Source organism: Solea senegalensis, linkage group LG4, assembly GCF_019176455.1.
Source record: "Solea senegalensis isolate Sse05_10M linkage group LG4, IFAPA_SoseM_1, whole genome shotgun sequence".
Lineage (NCBI taxonomy): Eukaryota > Metazoa > Chordata > Actinopteri > Pleuronectiformes > Soleidae > Solea > Solea senegalensis.
Window position 1 is genome coordinate 14,563,945 of NC_058024.1, and position 24,355 is coordinate 14,588,299.

General features: G+C 39.0%; 2 protein-coding genes across 2 annotated transcripts; both read left to right on the forward strand.

Annotated features, from left to right (window-relative positions):
- The first annotated feature begins 1,411 nt into the window (after positions 1-1,411).
- LOC122768149 (chitotriosidase-1-like) lies at positions 1,412-10,540 on the forward strand. Its single transcript, XM_044023925.1, has 12 exons — positions 1,412-1,487; positions 1,663-1,712; positions 5,161-5,190; positions 5,281-5,485; positions 6,465-6,521; positions 6,654-6,819; positions 7,658-7,782; positions 8,131-8,254; positions 8,705-8,887; positions 9,541-9,657; positions 9,821-9,947; positions 10,120-10,540. Exons 2-12 carry the CDS (start codon positions 1,694-1,696, stop codon positions 10,326-10,328), a joined length of 1,362 nt encoding a protein of 453 aa, XP_043879860.1. The 5' UTR covers positions 1,412-1,487; positions 1,663-1,693; the 3' UTR covers positions 10,329-10,540.
- Positions 10,541-17,301: 6,761 nt separating this feature from the next.
- LOC122767768 (acidic mammalian chitinase-like) lies at positions 17,302-20,177 on the forward strand. Its single transcript, XM_044023234.1, has 11 exons — positions 17,302-17,367; positions 17,449-17,475; positions 17,583-17,787; positions 17,921-17,977; positions 18,162-18,327; positions 18,404-18,528; positions 18,616-18,739; positions 19,080-19,262; positions 19,357-19,473; positions 19,581-19,713; positions 19,845-20,177. Exons 1-11 carry the CDS (start codon positions 17,343-17,345, stop codon positions 20,096-20,098), a joined length of 1,416 nt encoding a protein of 471 aa, XP_043879169.1. The 5' UTR covers positions 17,302-17,342; the 3' UTR covers positions 20,099-20,177.
- The last annotated feature ends 4,178 nt before the right edge of the window (positions 20,178-24,355 follow it).

Below are 24,355 nucleotides of genomic sequence, written 5' to 3' on the forward strand. Positions count from 1 at the left end.
TGCTTTAGGATACACAACAAAATGTTTCTTGTAGTCAATGATTTAACTTACATTAGTGGGGGGTAGCACATTTGTGTAGTAAATCAACTTAAGTATGTATCATTTTCAGTTTTATCTGAAATCACACATGTGTCCACTCTGTTAGCTGTACAGCTGGAGACATTTATTTTTATTTTTTTTACCATTGCCAATGTCTTCTTTGGTTCGTCTTAACTTCAGTGTACTTGCGCCCTGAAGAGTCCACAGCCCAGTTAGTGGTCGCTGTTCTCGTGGCTTTTCTAAGTGCTTCACTAATCTTTGTCCTCATTTTATGAATGCATGAAACATTTCAGACTCTGGTTTAGCTGTCAGCTTCAGGGCTGAATGACTGGTGACATCAAACCCACTTAAATCACCATCACTGACTTTCACTCTTCTATGCTGTGAATCACACATCTGCACTCTCTAGTCCAAAAGTTAGAAAAGCTAACTGGCAGAGTCACTGCTTTCACTCACCAAAGGTGGTATCAGTGAGTTGTTTCATACAGACTGGACGGAAATGCATTACTATACTGCATTGCCATACTTGAAAATATGATTTAAAATAAACACATTGGAATTGTAGTTCAGAATCCTCCACAACAATCGTCGCCGATCGATCATTGCCGACATTGACCTTTTGCCTTGTGAATGGTGTGAGAGTAAAGTTTATGTGCATCTAATAAAAAAATAAGTTCATCACAGTTTGAGGTTTTTTTTTGTACAGAAGTATAAACAGTAGTGCTAAAGGGAGACTTACATATTTGCCATAATCATCAGGGTTAATGCTCTGAGGACTAAGAATATTTGAAATTGTTTTCGAGTTATCTTCTAATCGATCCAAAGTCAGATTTGCTTTCATATTTGATGTTCTTTTATATTTTTATTGATAGATTTGACATTATTTTCTGCACTACAGAAAAAGTTATGTCATGTCTTAGCTTGACTGTCTCTTTATGTTAAGCTTATGGATGTATTATCCATGGTCAAGCTCTATGAGGTCAGTAGGCGACACTGAATCTCATTAATTGACATTCATTGCCCATCAATGCTGGTTTTTTTATGTTTTATGTTTTTTATGTTTTTTTAGTAAAAACAATGCAATAAAGACACTACAAGGTACAAGTTTAAATACAGAATAAGGATGAGTCGAGTGGCATCAATATTCCCAACAGAAAGCCATGAGCTGATTTTTTTTCCCATTTTTGTCACCAGTTTACTAGTTTACTGTCATTGTCTGTTAATCATTTATGCAGAAGTGCACTGATATCAAAGCACTAAGCTTTTTGTTTCTTTCAAGGCTTTTCCTGATGGGAAATGGGGTTATTTGGCATGTCAGTCAGATTCCTACCGTGCTCAGCTCTTATCTGTTGCACTTTGCTACCAGTTATTAATCAAAGGACAACAAATATAAATCCGACACTTCTCGACAAAGTGCTGTACTCTGCTGCTGCTCTTCCTGGAGAAAGGTAATGAGATCATCACCCTGTCTACATTTGTGTCATATTCTAGCATTTTACCTGCATTGTACTTATAATCAGTGAATTGTTGCAGTACATCAGACTAAATCATTGTTCTAAAAGGTTTAAGATAAAAACAAAGGTAACAACCTGTTTTATAATCATGAATGTTTCATCCCTGCAGGTAAAAACTGGTTGAGCTGACAGAGGGCACAATGGTGAGACTCCTTACAGGTGAATACCACTTATTCATTCATTCATTCATTCATTCAGTCATTTGGTTCTTCATACAGAAACTCTCAGAAATTAAATTGTCAGCGTAGTAAAATTCTAAGTTTGCTGTTTCTTAATGCTCTTGCTTATTGTGTCCAAACAAAGTGATATTTTTAATTTTGATGGATTTTTGTGGCCCCTGATCACAATTGTGTGATTTATTGCCTAACATACTTAACATAGTATGTTTTGCTTTTTATCTCCTAGCTCAGGGGTGTCAAACTCTGGCCCGCGGTGTAATTATATTTGGCCCGCGAGGCCATAACGAATGACCACTGGAGTTGGCCTGCCGGTATGTGGCCAACCACGTCATTTTATGTGGCTGCGAGTGCTAAATTGATCTTAAAAAAAGTTGCCTTATAATAAATCTATGTTGCTTTAAATAGTGCATTGACTATAAACTACATTTTCACAATGCATGTCAATTATGTTATTATCCGCGAAATGACGGCATCCCGCCAATAGAGCGCAATGTTTACATTAGTGTTTAATTACTACTACAAGTGAGATTAAGCAGATTGAGAAATATCAAATGATCCTTAAATGTTCAGGAGGTAACAGATTGATGCAGATGCAGAAAACTGTTTCATGAAAAATGGAAAGGCAAAATATAATATAAGAAAAAAAATGGTATTTCTTTTGTGTTATGAGGCGGTGTCAGTAATCAAAGAGTACAATCTACCTTTACACCATATACAAAAGTTTTTTTTTTTTCCTACAGAAAAGCTAAACTACAGATTTCTAAAGGAAAGACAAAAACAAGCCAAAAAATAACTAGTACCGCGCGCGGTTCTGAACGGGTTCGAGCCGACCCACGCGGGTCGCCGTGTGCCACGGCTCCCCGCGTGCCTCGCGCTCTCACCCGTTCATTCACCGCGCGCGGTACTAGTTATTTTCAGTACTTATTTTCAGTACTAGTTATTTTCAGCGGCGTCCCCGCACATGTCGATCCAAATTTCGAGGGGGGATCGGCAACGTATGGCAAAGTTATAGGGCACTTCCTGTTTAAAATGGCCGACTTCCTGTTCGGTCAAATGCGCGTCCGTAAACGTGTTCAGGGAAGTTCCCTTGTCTTACATATCAAGTTTTGTGCAGATCGGACAATCTTAGAGTTGACTTCCTGTTTCGGGCATTCCACTTCCTGTTGGGAGGTCATCTTTTGCAGACATGCTCAGGACAGGTCCCTGGTGTGACATATAAGGTTTCATGCAAATTGGACAACGTACGCAAAGTTAGCGGGCACTTCCTGTTTAAAATGGCCAACTTCCTGTTCGTCTCTGGAAACATGTTCAGGGAAGGTCCCGTAACTCACATATCTAGTTTTGTGTCAATCGGACAATGCAAGACTTTACTTCCTGTTTCGGGCGTTCCACTTCCTGTAGGGAGGTGACCTTTTACAGACATGCTCAGGACAGGTTGCTGGTGTCACATATAAGGTTTTGTGCAGATCGGACAATGTACTGCAAAGTTAGAGGGCACTTCCTGTTTAAAATGGCCGACTTCCTGTTCGGTCAACGGCGTCTCCGTAAACATGTTCAGGGAAGGTCCCGTAACTCACATATCTAGTTTCGTGTCAATCGGACAATGTAAGACTTTACTTCCTGTTTCGGGCGTTCCACTTCCTGTAGGGAGGTGACCTTTTACGGACATGTTGAGGAAGGGTCTGGGGTCCCACATACTAAGTTTCAAGTGGATACAACAATCCCTGTTGGAGCAGCATCAAAAACTATAAATGTAATTCTGTCTGCTGTCACCAGGGGGCGCTGTATTTGAAAATTAATATTTTCATATAGACGTGTTCAGGGCCGGACTGTCATCAATCCTTGCAAGTTTGGTTCAGATCGGACCAGGATTGGCAAAGTTGTAACAGTTTGTTTTTTTAGAATTTTCTACCACCACCAGGAGGCGCTGTTTTCAAAATGTACCGTTTCAGCAACACAGTCGTCTTCAGGAACTAACCATCATCAACTATAGCAAGTTTGGTTGGAATCAGACCTTCCATCGCAAAGTTATAAGAGTTTCATTGTCTGTTGTGAAAAATTATTATTATCTCCAACTTTGGCGCCCCCTATCTCGTACGCCATACAATATTTTAAAAAGCTTTTGATAACTTTTGATGCTCAACTCGTCCACATTGATCTCACCAAGTTTGAAGGTGATCGCACAAAAGCTCTAGGAGGAGATAATTGAAATACAAGCTGTCATACTGTCTGCTGTCACCAGGGGGCGCTGTTTTCGAAATTGAATATTTTCATATAGACGTCTTTAGGGCCGGACTGTCATCAATCCTAGCAAGTTTGGTTCAGATCGGACCAGGATTCGCGAAGTTGTAGCAGTTTGATTTTTTGTCCCAAAAATCCGACTTTGCGTCGTTGCCATGGCAACACCGTTAAACGATTCGTCGTCATATTGATCACACATCATCTACCATGTGTTTTGACTGTTGTCACCAATTTTGAGTGCGGTACGATTATCTGTGTAAAAGTTATTCCCGAAATCGTAAAAAAACTTTTTTTTGGTGTATTTTCTTTCACCACAAGGAGGCGCTGTTTTCAAACTTCACCGTTTTTTCATAGACGTCTTCAGCCATGGCCCATCATCAATCATAGCAAGTTTGGTTTGGATCGGACCTTCCATCGCAAAGTTATAAGAGTTTTGTTTTTCTGATGCGAAACATCAGAATCATCACGAACTTTGCCGCCCCCTATCTCGCGCGCCATGTGACATTTGAAAAAACTTTTGATACCGTGAGCTCCTCAACTGGTCCACAGGGACCTCACCAAGTTTGAAGGTGATCGCACGAAAACTCTAGGAGGAGTTAGTTCAAATACCATTGCTGCGAATTCGCCAAAATCGCCAAAAAATCGCCAATCAACCCAAGATGGCGGAATTCCTGTTGGGTTTGGATCATGGTCATAATGTAATTTTTTCTTCATCCTGACCCACTACACATGTGTACCGAATTTCGTGCATGTGCGATATTTGTGTTGGTCATGGTGAATTTGGACAGGTGGCGCCGCACTTATTGGCCCCTCCCACATTCAATTTTCGACGCACATTCCCCGAACCTTTTTCAGACGTAAATTTACACCAGGATTGATGCGGTCACAAAAATTGGTGAGTTTTGGGGTATGGGAAAGGCCTCAAAAAGGCGATTCATTTGGGGGAATAATAAGAATAATAATAATAATAATAATAATAATAATCCTTCCAGTTTCAATAGGGTTCTTGCAACCTTGTTGCTCGAACCCTAATTAATTACATTTACATTTTTGTTTTGGCCCGTGACCATTCCAAATTTATTAAAATTGGCCCGCGTTGGATTTGAGTTTGACACCCCTGTCCTAGCTGCACTCTTGAGGACTGTTTTTTTTTTAATCTTTAATGAAAAGGTTTCTCTTTTTTCCAGCACTGGGTGTACTGCTTGTTCTGCATATGGGTAAGCATTAGTTTTGTGTCATTAAATATTGGAGAACAAACACAGTTAGAGTCAAAGTGTCATTGCTGCTGTGTCTTTACCTTCCTTCAGCTTCCTCCTATAAGCTGGTGTGCCATATGACCAACTGGGCCCAGTACAGGCCCCACGCTTCCAAGTTCACCCCAGACAACATCGACCCCTTTCTGTGCACCCATGTCATTTATGCTCTGGTCACCATCAACAACTTCAACCAGATCCACCCCCTGGAGTGGAATGATGAGCAGCAGATTGGGAGACTCAACAGCCTCAAAGTAATGTGAGTTTAAACTGGCAGTCTCTGTCTCTGTGTGGACCTGAGATCCAGCAAAGGGTCATGACAGAAGGAACAAGATCGTGGGTAGAAACTAAAATGGGTCTCTCAGAAGGGTGACTCGGGTTGTTTGGGCACCTGGTAAGGATGCCACTGGGGCGCCTCCTTGGCTGGTGTTCCTGGCACGTCCTACTGGAAGGAGACCTAGGGGCATACCAAGGACTAGGTGGAGAGATCACCTAGGAATCTCCCAGTCAGAGTAGGACAATGTGGCCAGGGAAAGGGAAATCTTCAGCCCCCTGCTAGAGCTGCTACCCGTCTTGGATAAGTGACTGACAATGAATGGATGGATGGAGGGAAGTGAAGAACATCTGTCCAACATTTGTAGTATAAAGTTAATTCACATGCATGTCAACATACAGAGACTATTCTTAAAAATGGTTGAAGTCAGCTACATTATAGGAGAGGAGTTTCAGTGGATGGATGTTTCTGAAAAAACACAGGACGTAATAGTACTTATTTTAACAATAATAATAAAACATAAACTGTAGTTTTTCTCTCACCAGGCTGTTGCAGAATCACATTTTTTCTCCTGTTTATTATTCACACCTGGACAAAAGGCTTAATATATCTGGCCTTATTTGTTTCCCTGCTGTGACATAACAAGCAACTGTGCATGTTAGGGTTAGCACTTTTCTCTGCACTGTTTTAGATACAAACAAATGTGGTTGTTTATTGCCACAAATCAGACTGTCTTCCTTTTTCCTGGTGGCAAAAAGAAAAACATTGAAAACAAGATGGTGTTGTGTTTTTTATTGTCGTTGCACTGTTCAGTCAGTTTTGATATCATGATGACAAGTTTATGTGTGCCTGTCCCAGCTTTTCCAACTGGAGTAGACAACAATCAGACAACAATAACTATACATAAGATCCAGAAAGTGAAACATTCTGGATTAATCAGAAACTTGATTTGTTTGATTTGTAGTAATCCAGAACTGAAGACTCTTCTGACAGTCGGAGGTAGAGCCAACGTGTTAAGTCCGTAAGTTCACACTCTCTGTAATGCCACACACATCCTCAATGCACTTTTCACTTATTTATCTCACTGGTGTAAAACTTTCCTCTAAGCTACCAAGAAGGATAACACAATTTATTATTTTCTTCATCCCGCCAGATTCATCCCCATGGTCGCCAAGCCTGAGAACCGGGCAGCCTTCATCAAGTCAGCAATCTCTTACCTGCGTAACCACAACTTTGATGGGTTAAACCTGGCCTGGGAATATCCAGGACATAATGGCAGCCCACGGGAGGACAAGGAGAGGTTCACGCTGCTGGTTGCGGTTAGAATGGCCTCAATTTTTCAGATAATTTCAATCAGTATAACTACAATGCTACAGTAGGTATCATGCCTTCCACTGAACTAAAAACCACTGCTTTGTTGATTGGTGATAATAGCATTTATTTAATGATTCTAAAAGCAAAAGACATGTCAAGTAGAAATCAGTGGAGGTCATATGGCCATTTAACTATGTGTGTCCAACAGACATGGAGCCATTTCCAAATCCAAAACATACAGCGACGACTTCAAAGCTGTCATTGCTAACCTTTAAATATATGTAAATGTTTGTAACATTCAAGCAATAGTAAAAAGAGTTCCCCACCATGCTGATTAAGCTCCATTAACCCTATCTCAGTGGAGCAGTGTTACTCACAATATTGTTGTATTAAGGTACTTACACATTTTCAGCCTCTTACATGAAGCTGAATGCACTGACTGCCCAGGAGACAGACAGGTGAGCCTTTTGTTAAGAGGCTAAAATCATTTTCCTGTACTGGCAGCGGTGTCTTCACTTAGTATGTGTCTGCCTCTTAACTGTGGTTTCTAGAAAAAAGGGTGTGTGCAGACAGCAATTAGTTGTTTCTTAGGACTGACTCCTCCACATACCAAATACGTGAACTATTACTTGTGTACCTTTACCTCAAAACACAGAGCCAACAGACAACGTGTCCATGTCGTTCGAGGTGTGGCATTGTTTGTACTGAGATTTGAGGTGAACGTTATTCTCTTTAGTGGATACGGAAATTGCAGCTCCTTGGTGCAGCGAATCAAATTGTTTCTCAACAAATGACGTAAACCAATGTGGACGGCCTGAGGTGTTTTGTTCTCTGTGCCTAAAGGAACTGTCCAAGGCCTTTGATGATGAGGCCAAAGAAAACAGGAAGACAAGGCTGTTGCTGTCAGCCAACGTTGCTGCCTTGCGTCCCACCATTTTTGCAGCCTATGAGGTCGACAAGATTTCGCCGTAAGTGATTTCTTTGCGCTCATTTTCAAAGTAAGGTGCACAAAAATGTGCATTACTGGCCATAGATGTGAAAAGCAGGCATTCTATTGTTATAAAGAATTTCAAATAAACAGGTTTATCTTGTATATGTGACAGTATATGGGATTTATGACAAGAAATTAACATGAGAGTAGCACTCAGCGAAAAGGCACAGATTTATTATTTATTTATTTATTATTCTCTATCTGTGTTACCCTCATTACTCATAGTTGGACAGAGTTGTAGTATTCATATGTTTATGGTGTGTCCATCAATGGTTAAATAAGGTATTACTGCTGATGTCAAAAGAAAACCTCTCTGAATCAACAGCCACCTTGACTTCATCAATGTCATGACCTATGACTTCCACGGATCCTGGGATGGAGTAACTGGACACAACAGTCCACTGTATCGCAGCACTGTCGACTCCGGCTCACGCATTCATCACAATATTGTAAGACACACACAATCACACACACACACACACACACAGACAGACCACAAACACTTGTCAACATCAGTTTATATGACCCAGACTGTGTAGTTCCTGTCATGTTCATAGTCCAATTTAAAAAAAAAAAAGCTGTATCTTATGGTCTAGAGCTAGATTTTGTGTCACATTTAGTTTACAGGTCTCTGAACCTTTATGACAACATTGAATGTTCAACATAAAAAATTATACATAAGTTGAGATCAAGTTATTATTAACATGAACCTGTCTCTTTACATACCAATGACCATGGTGATGATATATAGTCTTGCTTCTATTTAAACTATTTGACTCTACTATTTGAATGAGTTGAGTGCTACAAAGGTAGTTGTCAGTTCACAATTAAATTGAAAAAGTAAAAAATGTTGTATGTAAAAATGTTTTCTTTATCAGGATTGTCATTTCTTGCTGTAGGACTCTTCTGTGACCCAATGGTTGACTCTGGGCGCACCTGCTGAGAAGCTGCTGTTGGGTTTCCCCACCTATGGCCGCACTTATCTGCTCCGCAGCACTGCAAATGGCCTGGGAGCCCCAGCTAGCGGCCCTGGAAATGCTGGCTTATACACTCAAACTGCTGGCTTTTTGGCATTCTATGAGGTATTATTCATATCATACTCTGTTCAGTGATGTTGAATATTCTTGTAAAGAATATTTAGTGACAGTATTTATTTTATTTTATTACAATTTTATTAACACTGTGCCATCTTTATATTAAACCATACAGGGCCTACATTCATCACTGTCTCTATACATTACTTGTTATCAAGTTGTAATTGAAATCAATGTCTACAGTCATTGGTTTATTAATCCATATTGTAAATATACATATGTATGTATGTATGTATATATATTCTTTTTTTTCAAATCATCAGTCAGACTTTATTATGACTCCAGGAGGAGGATTGGCATCACCTGATCTGGGTGGTTTAACTTGCTCACAGTTAACAAACATATCAGATACAAACCCTGCAGTGAGGTCATTGAAGTCAAAAGATGTTTACTGCTGCTGGTGTTTCTCTCCCTAAAATGCAGAAGAACCTTTAGTGCTGCTTGTCTTTTGTACTTTTACTTTTCTGCATTCTACGTTCAATAAGTGATCCATTGGAACAAGAAAAATACATTGTTGAACAATTGAACTGTATAAAATTATAACTAAAAATGAATGAAGTGAAGGACTAGAAATTATGACATCATCTGATCCTACATGTCATTCAAGTATTTGTGTGTGTGTGTGTGTGTGTTTTGGCTAGATCTGTACATTCATCCCTGGTGCTACTGTAACTAGGATCCCTGAACAGAAGGTTCCATACGCCACCTCTCGCAGTGAGTGGGTGGGGTATGATGATCAGCTCAGCTATTCTTCCAAGGTAATCTGTTTTTATCATGAAGGTCATTGTCATTTTTTATAATGAAAGCAAGAAATACATTAACTTGTATGTATCTATATATGTAACAGGTTTTCCTTTGGAATAATCTGCATCAGTAAATGTAGGTTTTTAGGTCATTGCTACTAATTCAATCATCATGTAGGTCCAGTGGATGACTGAGCATAAACTGGGAGGTGCTCATGTGTGGACTCTGGATATGGATGACTTTGGTGGATCATTCTGTTCAACTGGAGCTTATCCTCTGGTTAACCACCTCAGAATGTCTATGGGTAACTCATCCTTCATACAGCACATTTCTTTTTAGCAGTATTGCCTTTTATTATTTCAAGATGGCACAGAATAAATTCCTGTGAACTCTCAGCACAGTATATGGTCAAATGATGTTAATTTAAATGACAGGTTTTGTGTGTAACATTTCTGTTTTCACCTCTGAACCTGCAGGTTTTCCTCCAAAGCCCACCACCACTCCAGGTCCCACTACCACCAAAGACCCTGTCAGTAGCTTCTGCCAGGGTCGCCCTGATGGTCTTTATGTGAACCCTGCTGATGCGACCACCTTTTTCCAATGCTACCTAGGAAATACCTATTTGCAACGCTGCCAGGCCGGCCTCATCTACTATGACTCCTGCAAGTGCTGCAACTGGCCCTAAGCCATAGAAATGACAATTGCAATTTATACGGAAACATACAGCAAATCATGTTTGAATAAAAAAACATTTTGGCAGCTGGGATGACAGTTAGGTGTGATTAACTGAAACAGAATGTCAGCCAATTAAAAAACTGTCTCTTTATTTTTTCTTTGGAGTTGATTCATCTGCTTCTATAAACAAAATAAACAGCCGTCTTTAATGACTCAATGTCATTACTTGTTTTGTGAGTTTTCGTTTTTACACATTTGTTTCTTAGCTTTGGTCATCACAACCACAGTACATTGTTTTCTGTTATTACGGAACTGTATATTCCCGAATCTAAGATACTACATTTGACACTCAAGTAAAACTCATTTGGGAAACCGCTGCCCTGTTTAGAATGGGCTGTTATTTGTGTTGTAAAGGTGTCATGTGTATGAGATATATATGATGCTGAGTCATAAAATGACAGTGATATGTCATAATAGTTTAAGAAAACATGCTGAATGGAAATACTGGATTCGCTGATAACACTGATGCAGCCACTATATTCACGAAATACATTACATTTGTGGGGCTGCAAACACTGTTTGGTTTGATTTGTTGCACCACCCAACTCAACTACGTTTGTAACATGCTGGCATGTAAAACCTAACCAAATACGTTACATCTTATCAATAGATACATTATTAATTATATTTCTATTCTCATTTTTAATATGACACATTAAAAATCAATTTCTGTCAAAAATAAATCAAAAATCAGCTTTTAATTATGCTTTTCAATGCTTTCTCTTTTTTTTAATTAAAATTGAAAAATGTGCATGGTCTTACCTTTATATGTATATATATATATATTTATATGTATATATATGTATATATATATATATATATACATATGTATATGTATATGTATATGTATATGTATATATATATATATATATATATATATATTGAAAGTCAATCCCTCTCCAAGAATATCTCTGTCACTCTGTAAAAAATGCCCTTTGCGTAAAAGAAGAGCGGACAGTGAAGTGCACCTGTTACCCATTGTGCCTATGGGGCTCAGCACTGCCCCCTATCAGTGTGGCACGGTACTTTCTGCCTCACCCATTTACGGCCACACGTTCATTAAATATATTAGACAGACTGTGGAACGTCATAATCAAACATGTATATTGGCAATATAAAGAGAGGCAGCAATGGGCATGCACCAACTGCCTACTTCAGGAAATGCGTACATTCAGCGATAACTGAGTTTGACCCTTTTTGGATGATTGTTACGAATTGCCTCAAACAGTTTCCAGTATGAATTCAGGCGTGGTGGCTTATAGGATCGTATATGGAAGCACTTTGCCGCCATGTAGCGGTCATGGTGTAAATTAATCCGGTTGATGAAAGAGGGAAGTATTGGCTCGCAGAACACATAGATTTCTGGTGCCAATGTTTGGAAATTATCCACATTTAAGTAGGTAAAATAATATGTAGCAATGTATTGGTTGCTTCTACTGGTGGTATATTAGAATAAACTACATGTGACTGAAATTGTGTTTGTTGTTGCTTGTCGACATCCGGCAATAATGGCTGTTTAAGAATATGGGTGGAGTGCCTTGCTCGTTGCGAATTTGCATCATACTGAAATTTCGAGCTCTTGTATGTGCTATATTAAACTGAACACTCTCCACTTATTTTAGCATCTTCTAGGCAGCAATTAGAATTGGGAATATATTCAGGCATTAAGGTGTTAAATAATACTTAGACTATATCTTTTTTATGGTGGTTTTACACTTAAACATACACACTGTGTGTTCAAGAACTGCAGTCAATTATTGGCTTTATTTACAATGTTTATATGTGGGACACGTCAAAGAAAGTGTGCTGTCACGAAAGACAAAGTTTTCGGATTCTGAAAACAAAAGAAACAGCTGGTGCAGGTCCGTGTTTCCGTGTTTGAACATCTCTCTGAGTGGCAGCCCACACTCTCCAATGTTCTGAATTAGGAGTGCAGTAACACTTTGAAACACTGAATGTTGCTGTTGTACATGTTTTGTAGCATCTTCAATGCTTTCAGTAACAACATGATGACACACATGTCTGTTGTCATGTCGGGTTTTCTCTTATTATTGCACTTGTTATTTATTCCAAATTATCTTATGAACAAAAATTAAATCACACTCATATTTCAACGCATCAATAAACCATAAAATAATAAGAATCAACAGGCCTGACATATTTAAACTGTTGGTTTTGTTGTTTTTGTTTTTTTACAAGCCAATCAGAGACAGAGAGAGTAGGCTACATATATAACCATGTACCTTTTAATTAATTCTTTTAAATTTCTGTTGCCACTTGTTGCATTTAATGTTTGACTTGATTTTTATTACATGACAAGAGAAGTGTGAGCACATAATTCATCTGATGGTACAATCTGTCTGTTTCCACCTTTTAGACATTCTTTGAAACAAAGCTACCCAAAGCTCTACAGTTAGCCTGATCTAGAGCAAAATTGTTCACCCGTTACTATGGAAACTGGGTGGTGAGTCACTTAAGCCACCAATTAAATGAGCCAGACTTGAATTGAAATAAGCAAGACTTTTACCTCCCAGGTAACTACAGATTACTACTGTGCCTAACCTAACCACATTAATAACCAGGACATTGTAATCATCATCCTCATTTCTGCCAAATGCACCTCAAAGTGTGCAACATGCCGGCATGCACATCTAGATAGACATCTACCATGATTTTGTTTCAGAAAATTTAATACGATATTTAAATAATGTAATTTTGTTTCCTTCCTTACAAATTGTGATTGAGAATGCAGTTTAGTTGTGTGGATATACTAAGTATCATGATTGTTGAGTAGAGTAAAATTAAAAGCAGCATTTGGAGTCCATGGATAGAAAATCTGTGTTGGACATTGAGTCAGCAGTCTGTCAATAATGTTGGTGTTTAAATATGTCTCAGGGTGGAACTGCTTCTACAGCACTCAGCGATAAGACGGGGTGTTTTCAGCGATTGGACTTCGAGTACTTTTTGGTGTCTGCTCATTATGAAACATGTCTGAAAAATACTAACTAACGATGCACTGCACTGTCACACCCAACATGAGAAAGTGAGTTATATAACAATTTTATCAATAACTAGATTAATAATTTATTAATATTACCCTGTGTTATCAGACATAGTGTTTTCCATGGTTGGTCTGCAACTTCACTGCACATTAGTGTCGAACCTTTACAATGTCATGTATAATTCTTCAAAATTGCACACCTCTCAACAAAGTGACCAACAGCAAGAACAACACACTTTAATTTAATAAAATATGTTTCTTACTCCCAGTCACATCAAGTATCAGCTTCACAAAACACTAGGGTGCTCTGAGCTGAAGCCTAATAATAAACCTTTTTGTGGGTTTTTATTTATTACATGGAGTCAACTTCATATCACTGTAATCACTATGAAATATAGCTTGTTATCTAATCGCCACTAATATTATGACTAACTTCTGCGTTGTTAGGCATGTATCATTAGTTGCTAGCTGTACCGCTCGTCATGTCATCAGACACAGACTGGGTTTTGGTCCCTGTGGATCAGAACTTCATATCCAGCAGGGCCAGTTCCGTCAACCTTCTTATCACAGAATGAAGCTTTGGATATAGTCCTCTGACTTGCCAGTTGAAGTTATCCAGGAAGTAAGAATATAGCCACCAGGGGCAACTCACAACAATTTCAGTACATCTTCCCTAGTAGTTAATGGTCTCGTTAGCTAGTTTAAGGTCTTCTTCAATAGAATATGTTGTCAATTTTGTAAATGATGTTCCTGTTTAGAGGAAAATATCACAGCCTGATGGCAGGTGACACCTTATTTCTATAATGTCAACATGGTGCCAGTCAACTCTTGAGGTCTGATTTCCGGTCTGGGTCTGAGTGGGTTTCTCTCCGATTTCCTCCCGCCACCAAAAGCGTATATGAATGTAAGAATGTTAGGCACATTGGTTGTCCCCTTGTGGCAGCACGCTTAGTCATTTTGCAATTGTGGTTGTATAATGACAATAAAGATCCTTTCCTTCCTTTGCAACACTAGCTTGAGTCTTCTTCTATTTGCTGAACAGAAGGTATTGTGATTTCTAGGTTTGATGCCATCAATGCAGATGACCTTGCAACATGGAACCATAGGTCATCTGTACCACAGCTTATGATGACCTAGTTTTAGTGTTAATGACTCAAATAACACGCATTTATGACAGCAGTGAAGAGACAGATGACTCATTAAAACACAGGACTTCACACAGACCACTGTTTGTTTCCAGTGAGAGTCAGTGTTTTGTGTTTTAAGATCTCATTATTTGAAGCTGATTGTAAATGATCTGTGATAGTTTCAAATCCTTATCATTGTGTCCATAGCAACAGAAATATGATAATCAATCACTCAATATTTATTTATATGGCCCTATGCAACACCCACAAGATATGTGGGTGTTGTTTTAAGTAACATAATACAACTAATGAAATAGCAGGAATAGCACACTATAAAATCAATAAAATAAGAATTAAGAGCAAAATAATGATGTCACACAGCATTACATTGTATTAGATGCCATTCTACCTAAATAAGTTTTGAGTTTAGATCTGAAAAGTGCCAGTGATGGTGCATTAAAACAGGAGGTAACTTATTCCAGTTTTTGGGAGCAGCAACAGCAAAGAAACGATCACCCCAGAGTTTTACCTCAACCATTTTGACATAAAAATTTACTCAATGACCACAACGCCCTGATACGTTCTTCGAATATGAAAATCTTTGTCAAATAAGTTGGAGCAGGGCCATTTATTGCTAAAAAAAATTTAAAAAAAGCTGCATTGCACGCATTTGAAAGGGAAGACTGCCTTACAGTGCACTGCAATAATCAATTCTTGCACTAATAAAAGCGTGAATTGTAGCCATGGCACCACTATGCGAGAATAGCAATAGCAATGCTATTCATCAACTGTTCCATCATATAGCATGCACATCATAATTGTTTGTATTACATTTACATGAGGAGGTCAAAATTAAATTGGAGATAAAACTGGACAGTGAGGCAAGTCAGCTGTTTCCCCTTCTCTCACTCTGCCCGCTGACCATTTGTCTCCAGTTCTGTACTTAACACAACAAAATAGAAAGTCAGAAATATTATTACATTATTTTAAACTGTGGTGCATGACATCTTAATATGAACATGTTTGTTAAACCCACTCGCCAAAAACCTGTTTATCACTTTTCACAGGAGACAGATTTATTCCCAACAAGACAATTTGGGGGTTATATGTATTATTTTCCATGCACTGTGGTCAAAATTCCTCACTTCCACTTCAATCACATACTCTGGTAGCCACTGTCAATGGGAATGGTGTTATTTGCTCTTTTTCCCCGGTTTCTCATGTCACCCGGCAAAATGTCTGCACTGCACAGAGAAAGTTCTTCATTTTACAAGATAAGAGCGGGAAACTCCAACATTGTGCTAGTAAAGCCAGGCAGCTACAAACCTGGTTGGAGAATGACTGAAAGCACAAAGAAGTGCCCATGTAAACCTTCAGAAGTGAATACTACTAGTCAAAAACCTAGTCATTAAGCAGTTTAGCAAAATCACTGCTTCTTTCTCACGCCACCCCTGTGGTGACACTGTATACACTCAAACACTCCCCCTGTCAGGTCTGATAGTATTGCTATTTGAGTGACCAAAGACCAAACAAAGAAAGCAAAAGCTCAAATGACATCAACAACAAAAATCACCACAGTTATGCACTGATGCAAGTTTTGTGTATTGTGAAGTGCAGAAGTAGTTCTATAGTAGTAGTAGTAGTAGTTCAATACATAGATATCACCTCATGTCGCTCCTCAATGTCCCCGTTCAGATATAAATTCAGATTAACATATATCCTCAGTGATCTGATCATGGCCACAGCTGTTTACACATGGCATTGATCTGGGTTTCTACGCACTTTATTCAAACACAACATTGTGACTATTTGCCAGTACAAAATATTGTTTTTACCATTCCTTTGAGGACAGATTATGTTCATGCTGCTCCAGAATGTGAACAAATGTGTCCTTAAACCACCATCAAATGGGATTTCTGTGATTGGATCTGAGGACGCATTCAGGATGCAGTAGGACCAGTCAGACCTATACTGATCAGATCCCTTTGAATGTTTGAAGTTGGAATGGGGTCTAAATTGTTGACGTTGTCAACACTGACTGACAGGTGACTAAATAGTGAAAACAAAGACTGATTTATAAAGAGTTGTTGATGCACAGAGCAGTATGAGTCATGTCATTAACCCATTATGACGTCCATATCTTTGAGTTTGTTCTACTGTTGCTATAGCCTGCAATATTTTTACCACTTATCATTTGATGTATGACGGTACTTATCTTATCGTACCCTTCAAAGCCCTTTGAGGACTCCACCTCCCCCTTAACAGATACCATGATGTATATAAGAAGCTGGAAATCTTCGACAGCCGTGTCTTCTCGAAGCCCAAGGTAAGCCTGCATATGAAGGATAAAGCGGTAGAGAATGAATTAATGAAGACTGTAAAGCAATGTTTATGTGACATTTTTAACCTGCTTTAAGTTAGATAAATATACAGCCAGTACTTCATGCCTTGTTCTGTTCAGAAGTGTTGGGTGTTAGGTGTTACCTTTGTCATGTTCGTGTTCCAAGGATGAGGCCGTGTTGATTGCTTGTAACTTAGTTTAATGTCTCACGTTCTCCATAACATACATGTGCCCTCATGCAGTCTTGCTCTAGTCCGTTATATGGTACGGTAAGCTGACTACTAACCAGTACTGCCGCCTAGCGGTCAAACATGTAATAACATCTAATCATAACAACCTTCATGTGATATTCCATCATAATAATGCATTAACAATAATTGTGATACAGCCATGCCAAGGGTTTGCACTCTTTACTGTATGTTTACTTTTTTTTTGTCCTTGTGTTTGTTAGTGTCTTAGAAAAGAGGCCGTACAGTGGTGAACTTCGAAAACAAGATGACCAAGCTTACTATCCTAGCAGGTAAACATCACTATAATGCCTCAGTGACCTGAAACATCAAGCAGTTAATAAATATTCTTAATGAATGTCTTTATTTTTAAGGCTTGTGCCTGGTGATGTGCCAGCTGGGTAAGTTAGACTTACAAAAAACATTCAAGAAGGTTGTACTGATACTGACCAAGTGTCTTTACACGCTTATGAATAACTGACCACACATTTCTTTTACTTATCTCCAGCAACTGCCTCTCAGATGGCGTGCTACTTTACCAACTGGTCCCAATATAGACCAGGGACTGGGAAATACACACCCCAGAACGTAGATCCCTTCCTTTGCACCCATTTGATTTATGCTTTCTCGATAATCAACAACAACAACGAGTTGGTCACCTATGAATGGAACGATGAAACCCTGTACAAGGCCTTCAATGGCCTCAAGAGCAAGTAAGAACTTACCTTAACACAGTTTAGACTACTTTGTCCAATTTATAAAATAATGAAATGTGAATTATTTTTCGTGGTTTAGCCATGTTTACATTGCTTCAATATTGTCATCGATCAACATCTGTCTTTACAGAAATCCTGCCCTGAAGACATTGCTGGCTGTTGGTGGATGGAACTTTGGCTCATCTAGGTGTGTACTTTTGTTTACTGAATATTTGAATTTGTAGCTTATCTTTCATCAGAATGGAGGCATTTTTGAGTTTGCATGATCTACGAGACCAAAAATAAACTCCTTATTCTGACATATACGTAAATCAAACTTTTGGAGTACAATTAAGTTAAAATTTTTGTTTACATTCAACAAATTTTCCTAGGTTCTCCATCATGGTCTCTACTCCAGCCAATCGTCAGACCTTTATCCAATCTTCTATCAAATTCCTGAGGAGACATGGATTTGATGGTCTGGATCTGGACTGGGAGTATCCTGGTTCTCGAGGGAGTCCCCCACAGGACAAGAATAGATTCAGTCTGCTCTGCAAGGTAGGTCTTTAGCTAAACGGAACAGGCATATATGCATCCATATGGAAAGTGTCTTACAATTTGTCTTGATTTCCAGGAACTTGTTGAAGCCTATGCAGCTGAGGGCAAGGCCACCGGTAGAGCTCCTCTCATGCTGACTGCTGCAGTGTCTGCTGGAAAGGGAACCATCGATGCTGGATATGAGATTGCTGAGATTGCCAAGTACTGTTGCTGTTTTTTTTTTAATTGATATATTTAAACTGGTCTTTGTTTTGGATAGTTTTAATCGGGATTTAATTTACATTTAAGGCACTTGGACTTCATTAATGTGATGACATATGACTTCCATGGAACTTGGGAGCGAACCACTGGACACAACAGCCCCCTGTACCGTGGCTCACAAGACAATGGTGACCTCATTTACTTCAACACGGTAAGAGACCTGTGCAGTCATATATGCTTGGCATTCCACAAATGACTTAGTCACAAACAAAACTAATATAATTGCAGATGGTTGCAATAGTGCTGAAGATTTGAATCAGTGCTTCTAATAAGTGCTTATAAATAACACTTGATTTCTGAGTCTCTAAATTGAGCAAAATGTCTGTTGCACATGGTTCCGGGTGATGTCAAAGCCAGTCCACACATCGGTAACAAATCTTCTATGACTGATGATGTTAATGGACTTGGAGGCAAGACAGTGTCTGTAGTAACACATACACTGAAAATAAGCCCTTTTGTCTAAATCCTTCATCCCTTCATTTCTATTTCAGGACTTTGCCATGAAGTACTGGAGAGACAATGGCACCCCAGTGGATAAACTGAGAATGGGATTTGCTACTTATGGTCGTACCTTCCGCCTGACTTCATCAAGCACTGGCATTGGAGCCCCAGCTAGTGGTGGTGCAGCAGCTGGTCCATTCACACGTGAAGCTGGATTCTGGTCCTACTATGAGGTAAAGTGTGAACAACAAGAAACACAGAGCAATGCAAATAGAAGAGATGGTACGTGGAGCAATCCAATGTCATTATCATCATCTGTAACTGCAGATCTGCAGCTTCCTGAAGGGCACTACAGTTCAGTGGATTGATGACCAGAAGGTTCCCTTTGCCAGCAAGAACAATGACTGGGTGGGATTTGACAACAAGGAGAGCTTTGAGATCAAGGTAGTTACAACCATAAAGAGGGGCGAACTTTATCACGTATATTGTATCGCGATATTTAAAATAGAATAACAATTAACTAATCTAATTAAAATGCTTGCTATTCTCAGGTCCAATACATGAAGAGCATGCAGTTTGGTGGTGCATTTGTGTGGGCACTGGATCTGGATGACTTTACCGGAGAGTTCTGTGGACAAGGAAGCTATCCTCTCTTGTACCATCTACGCAAACTCGTCAACAGTGGTAATTTTTGCCTCTTATGTCCCTCGTGATCCCTGATTTTCAAGGTTTAACAAAATACAATTTATCAGCCAGGGGTTGTGAAACACAGTGGTAAACTTTCTGATCTCCTCTGTTTTTTTCACCTTACACAGATATGCCTCCACCTCCCATAACCACAACCAAGAAACCTGGCATTAATACCACAACCAAGAAACCTGGTGTTAATACCACAACCAAACCACCCGTACCTGGACAAGAGTTCTGCGAAAACAAGGCTGATGGCATTTATGCCAACCCAGATGATCGGGCCAGCTTCTATGAATGTGCAGGTGGCAAAACCTTTAAGAAGAGCTGTGGAGGTGGCACTGTCTTCGATATCAACTGCAAGTGCTGTGTGTGGGCTTAAGTGGACAAATTCCATTCAAAATTGAAATTGAATTCAAAGTACTCTGTGTTCCACCAAAATAAAAGTAATATAGCAAGTCAAAATGCTTTGTTGTTATTCTGTGTGTCTATATGTTGTATAATGACACTTTTACTAATAGGATGCAGTGTTGTGCAAGTTTGCTGAGTTCATACACATTAAAATCAGTTGGTTTACGGTCACAGTTTTTAAGTTTGCGGTCCAAAAAATTAACTACTTAACATACATTTCTTATATTTTGTTTAAAGGACTGCTCCAAAATGTTCCTTTTTTTTGTAGTGAAACTGTCTCCACCCCAAACAAACGCAATCACTGCCATTGGCCTCTTCCCAAACTGAGCTCTTTCTACTTTTTGCATTGCACCCAAAAGGATCCTCTACCTAAAACAGTTTGTGGTCATCATGTGGTCAAAGATGTCAGATCTGATTACTGCACTTCTTTTGTGAACAAATGTTGTTCATTCAGTGACATGGTCTGACATGACCACTCAAAATAAGTGAAGGTAAAAGCCAAAGTCATCAAATGTCAAAACTAAAACAAATACGGAATAAAATACAAGTAGGAAGAGAGACCACACCATGTGAAAGAAATGAAGTGCACATGAAAGAATCGGAAGACAAACTGCAAATGATAAAAAGTAATAAAAACAATAAAACAAGATACAGAGATAACATTATGAGTCATTCAATAGTGGTCATTGCATCTACCGTCTAATTTTATTTCAACAGTTCATGCTACTGCTGGTATAAATGACGTAAAAAAATATAACTATCCTGACTGAACATGATACTGCTGTTTCTCTGCCCTCTTTTCTGATTTACTGGGGTGTTTCCTTCCACCCCAGTTGGTAGATGCAGATGTTTGAGTCTGATCCTGTCAGCAAAAACTGTTGGGTTTTGCTTTTCTCTCTGTAAAATTGTAAGGTTTCTGCCTTACTATCTAAAGTGCCTTGAGATAATGTGGTTGGCGCTTGTAAATATAATTTGATGTGATTTGATCAATCGCATCTCCTCTTTATTCGTCACCTTTTTCTAAATAAGTTCAAAATGGAACTGAATTTTTGCACCATCACAGCAGAACAATGTATTTTAACAACCACTGCATAGTGGAGATGGCATAGATTAGGCCTTGAAAGTGGAAACAAATGCACCATTGTATAGGCTGTGCAGAAATGTATGGTGTAAATTGATTTACTGCGAAGCTTGGCACCTTAAATAATACAGCAATATCAGTAACAATGGGAGCTTTTGTGCCTGTTCTCACTCAGGCTTTCATTTGTGCCTCATAGTAATTTGTATCTATGTTTCGAGAAGTGATAGGGGTGTGTCAGGACCTCAACACCTCAGTGTGGCTCCTGATGTTTCAGACAAAGCAAGTGCAGACTTTCCCTATCATCAAAACTACACATAATAATGTCATATTTATAACCTTGTCCTAAAATTGAGAGCGGTAAAATGATCTTCAAACCTTTGCTGTGTAGAGGTTTTGCCTCAGTGGACCACCAACTGCTTTGCCACAATACTCGAGTTGTTCAGTTTCCTGGCCGAATGGCATGGTGCTGTTGTATTTGTTTGTATTTTGTTTTAAAGTGTGTGCATGGTTTTTCTGTGTTTTACAAGAACTTCACCTGGTCAAGACACTGGATGTGTAGTAGATAATTGATGATGTGTGACAGAAACATAGTGATGTGTGTGCTGTGTTTCAAAAGTTTAATGGAGCCCCAGACAAAAGGGACCTGGCAGTTTGCTACATTAAATGAAACCATAGCAAGTAAGAAGCACCGGGACTAGATAAACAGGTTTGTGTATTTATGGTGTTATGTATGTAATTAATGATCTTAATCTAAAGGGGGTTCTTGCAAATTGTTCATTGTGGACTAATGTAAGTAATGCAATGTAGTGAGGTATATGAGGTTTTTTATGTGTTTTTATGTAGTCCATACTGATGAGCTACATCATTTAGTAATTGAAATTGTTAAGATGTCTTAGCACAGCCAACTGTTCGCTCAAAGCTTAATGAAGTCACCACTCATTGCTGAATATTTTATTGTTTTAATAATTTCCTGTATCATTTTAATGAGTTTACCACTAGCTGCTTTTATTATTGTAATTATATTATTGTTAAATCTCCAACAGTACATCTTCTCTTCTCTTCAGTGTATTTTCATTGTGTGAACTGTTAGGTTTTTGTACCCAAATGTTTAAATGCACTTTTGTAAGTCGCTTTGGATAAAAGCGTCTGCTAAATGACTTGTAATGTAATGTAATGTTTTCTCTCGAGAATGCTGTAATGTCACAAACTCACTATTGATTGCAATTTACCCTGTTTTCAAATTGTCATAGATGTTCCACTGGGTAATCTTAAATGTGTTTTCCCCCTTTTTTGTGACTACATCAACTACAGCAATGGCACCAACTACACCGCACCACAACCATGTCAGCATAAAAACGGATGGGCAGCAATGGAACATCTTGATAGTCCACAGTCAGGGCAGCTGTCCAATAATAGACAGATAAATTATCAAAGTAGTTATCTACTGTACAAAGTAGAGCAGTGCCACCCTCAGTTGTTTCATAACGTTCACATTTGTCTTGGTTAATGTTGTGTAGTCTTGACTCCACTCTTATTTTGTAATTTATTTGGAAAAATTAAGAAACCACATTAGCTGCCAATTCATATACATATAGTTCTGGACATTATGGGGCTTTAAAGTGACACATAGCATATAAACACAGCATCCCCTGCCATTTTCATTTTCAATTATATGATAATTTAATGAATTTATTCATTAATGTCCACTAACCCAAATTACAACCTGGCCTTAAGTGAGCAGAGTGCTATACCACTGCACTGAGTAAATAATTACCCAAACATGTTTCAATCTTTGCAGGTTCTTATCAGAACAACTTCTAACAATCATTCTATTGATTGCCTCCATTTGTCACAGGCCTGTCACACCTCATTGTTCAACCGTACAGACCACAGGCCAAACTAAGCTACTGTTGCTTAGGTCTCACATCAGGTCCCAAGGTGCATTTCCATGGATGGAGGCTACCAAGTGGAAGCAGTCCAGGTATGCAGACCTGGCAGAAGATTGCAGAGAGGCGGCGAAGGTGGCAGCGCTGCATGGAACCATCGGCACTAGTCACTACCTGGAGTGGCATGAACGGAGCCTGGGTTAGTTGAACATGGCACTGCTGTTTGGGTTGTATAGGAGCAGTGTAAACTGGCACGGGGGGGCGGGGGGGTGACAGTGGGACACCAGAGCTCACCGTCTAGCCTTACAGAGGTGTAGTGGGAATAAGAGCGAAACACTGACAAAGGGAGGCTCCCACCTAACGACCCCCAGAGACATCTCAGTAGCCATTGCCCATGGTTAGGTTGAGTGACAGGTTAGGGTCTTAGGCCTTGCAGCAAGTTTCTTTCAGAGGTGCACACTTGTACTGGGACACCGGTGGAGGTGCGTCAGGCAGCAATGCCCAGCGGGAAGACCATCAGCCTGTATCTTCAAATGATTACAACATTGTAAAAGTATGTTAATAATTGTGTAAAATGGAAGTAATATTATGGTAATAATAATGGTAACAGTGTGACAATAAGGAGATAACAGCTATAACATATTGTTTAAAAGTAATAAAAAAAGTCACACAAAATTGTTGAAAAGTTAAATCCCACATATACTTTCTATTGTTATTACCAAGTTATTAGGAGATTACTACCAAAATAAGATGACGTTACAAATTATTACTTTACTATTACCTTGTTGTTACTTGCTTATTGTAAGGTCAAGTGTTTTCCATTTTCCATTAAGTGTTAAAGCTTGACTGCAGCTGTTAACATGAATTATCCTCAGACATTGATATGGAGGTAAAAGGCAGACACTCCAGTATAACACGTCTTTTGTCCTGCAGTCTGAATCTGTCAAGTGCAGTCAACAACAACATATCACCATTACACTGATGAGTTTCAAAAATGGGTTTTAATGTCAAAAATGCCTGAGGCAATGATGTGCAAGTGGGTCACACTAAAGACTATCAGTGTCTAGATCCTGTCCTTTCTGTGAGAATAACTTTGATCTTTTTTTCCTTTTTTCTTTTTAAATCAGTGCCGATGGTTGTCCTGTAATGGTCTACCATCAAACCCTGCGTATACAACATACCTACCATGAATCTTGGAGGGAAGGGGAAAGTTAGGTGAAGGCATTTTGCATTTGAATACTATACCACGTGACTCCTAGTA

What these genes read in the sequence shown, in the direction of transcription:
- LOC122768149 (XM_044023925.1), top strand. An exon ending in AGAGCCAACGTGTTAAGTCC is followed by an intron (nt 6,522 to 6,653) that starts GTAAGTTCACAC and finishes TCATCCCGCCAG; the next exon opens with ATTCATCCCCATGGTCGCCA. An exon ending in CACGCATTCATCACAATATT is followed by an intron (nt 8,255 to 8,704) that starts GTAAGACACACA and finishes TTCTTGCTGTAG; the next exon opens with GACTCTTCTGTGACCCAATG.
- LOC122767768 (XM_044023234.1), top strand. Translation starts at nt 17,343, where the DNA reads ATGACCAAGCTTACTATCCTAGCAG. An exon ending in CCTGGTGATGTGCCAGCTGG is followed by an intron (nt 17,476 to 17,582) that starts GTAAGTTAGACT and finishes ACTTATCTCCAG; the next exon opens with CAACTGCCTCTCAGATGGCG. An exon ending in ACGCAAACTCGTCAACAGTG is followed by an intron (nt 19,714 to 19,844) that starts GTAATTTTTGCC and finishes CACCTTACACAG; the next exon opens with ATATGCCTCCACCTCCCATA.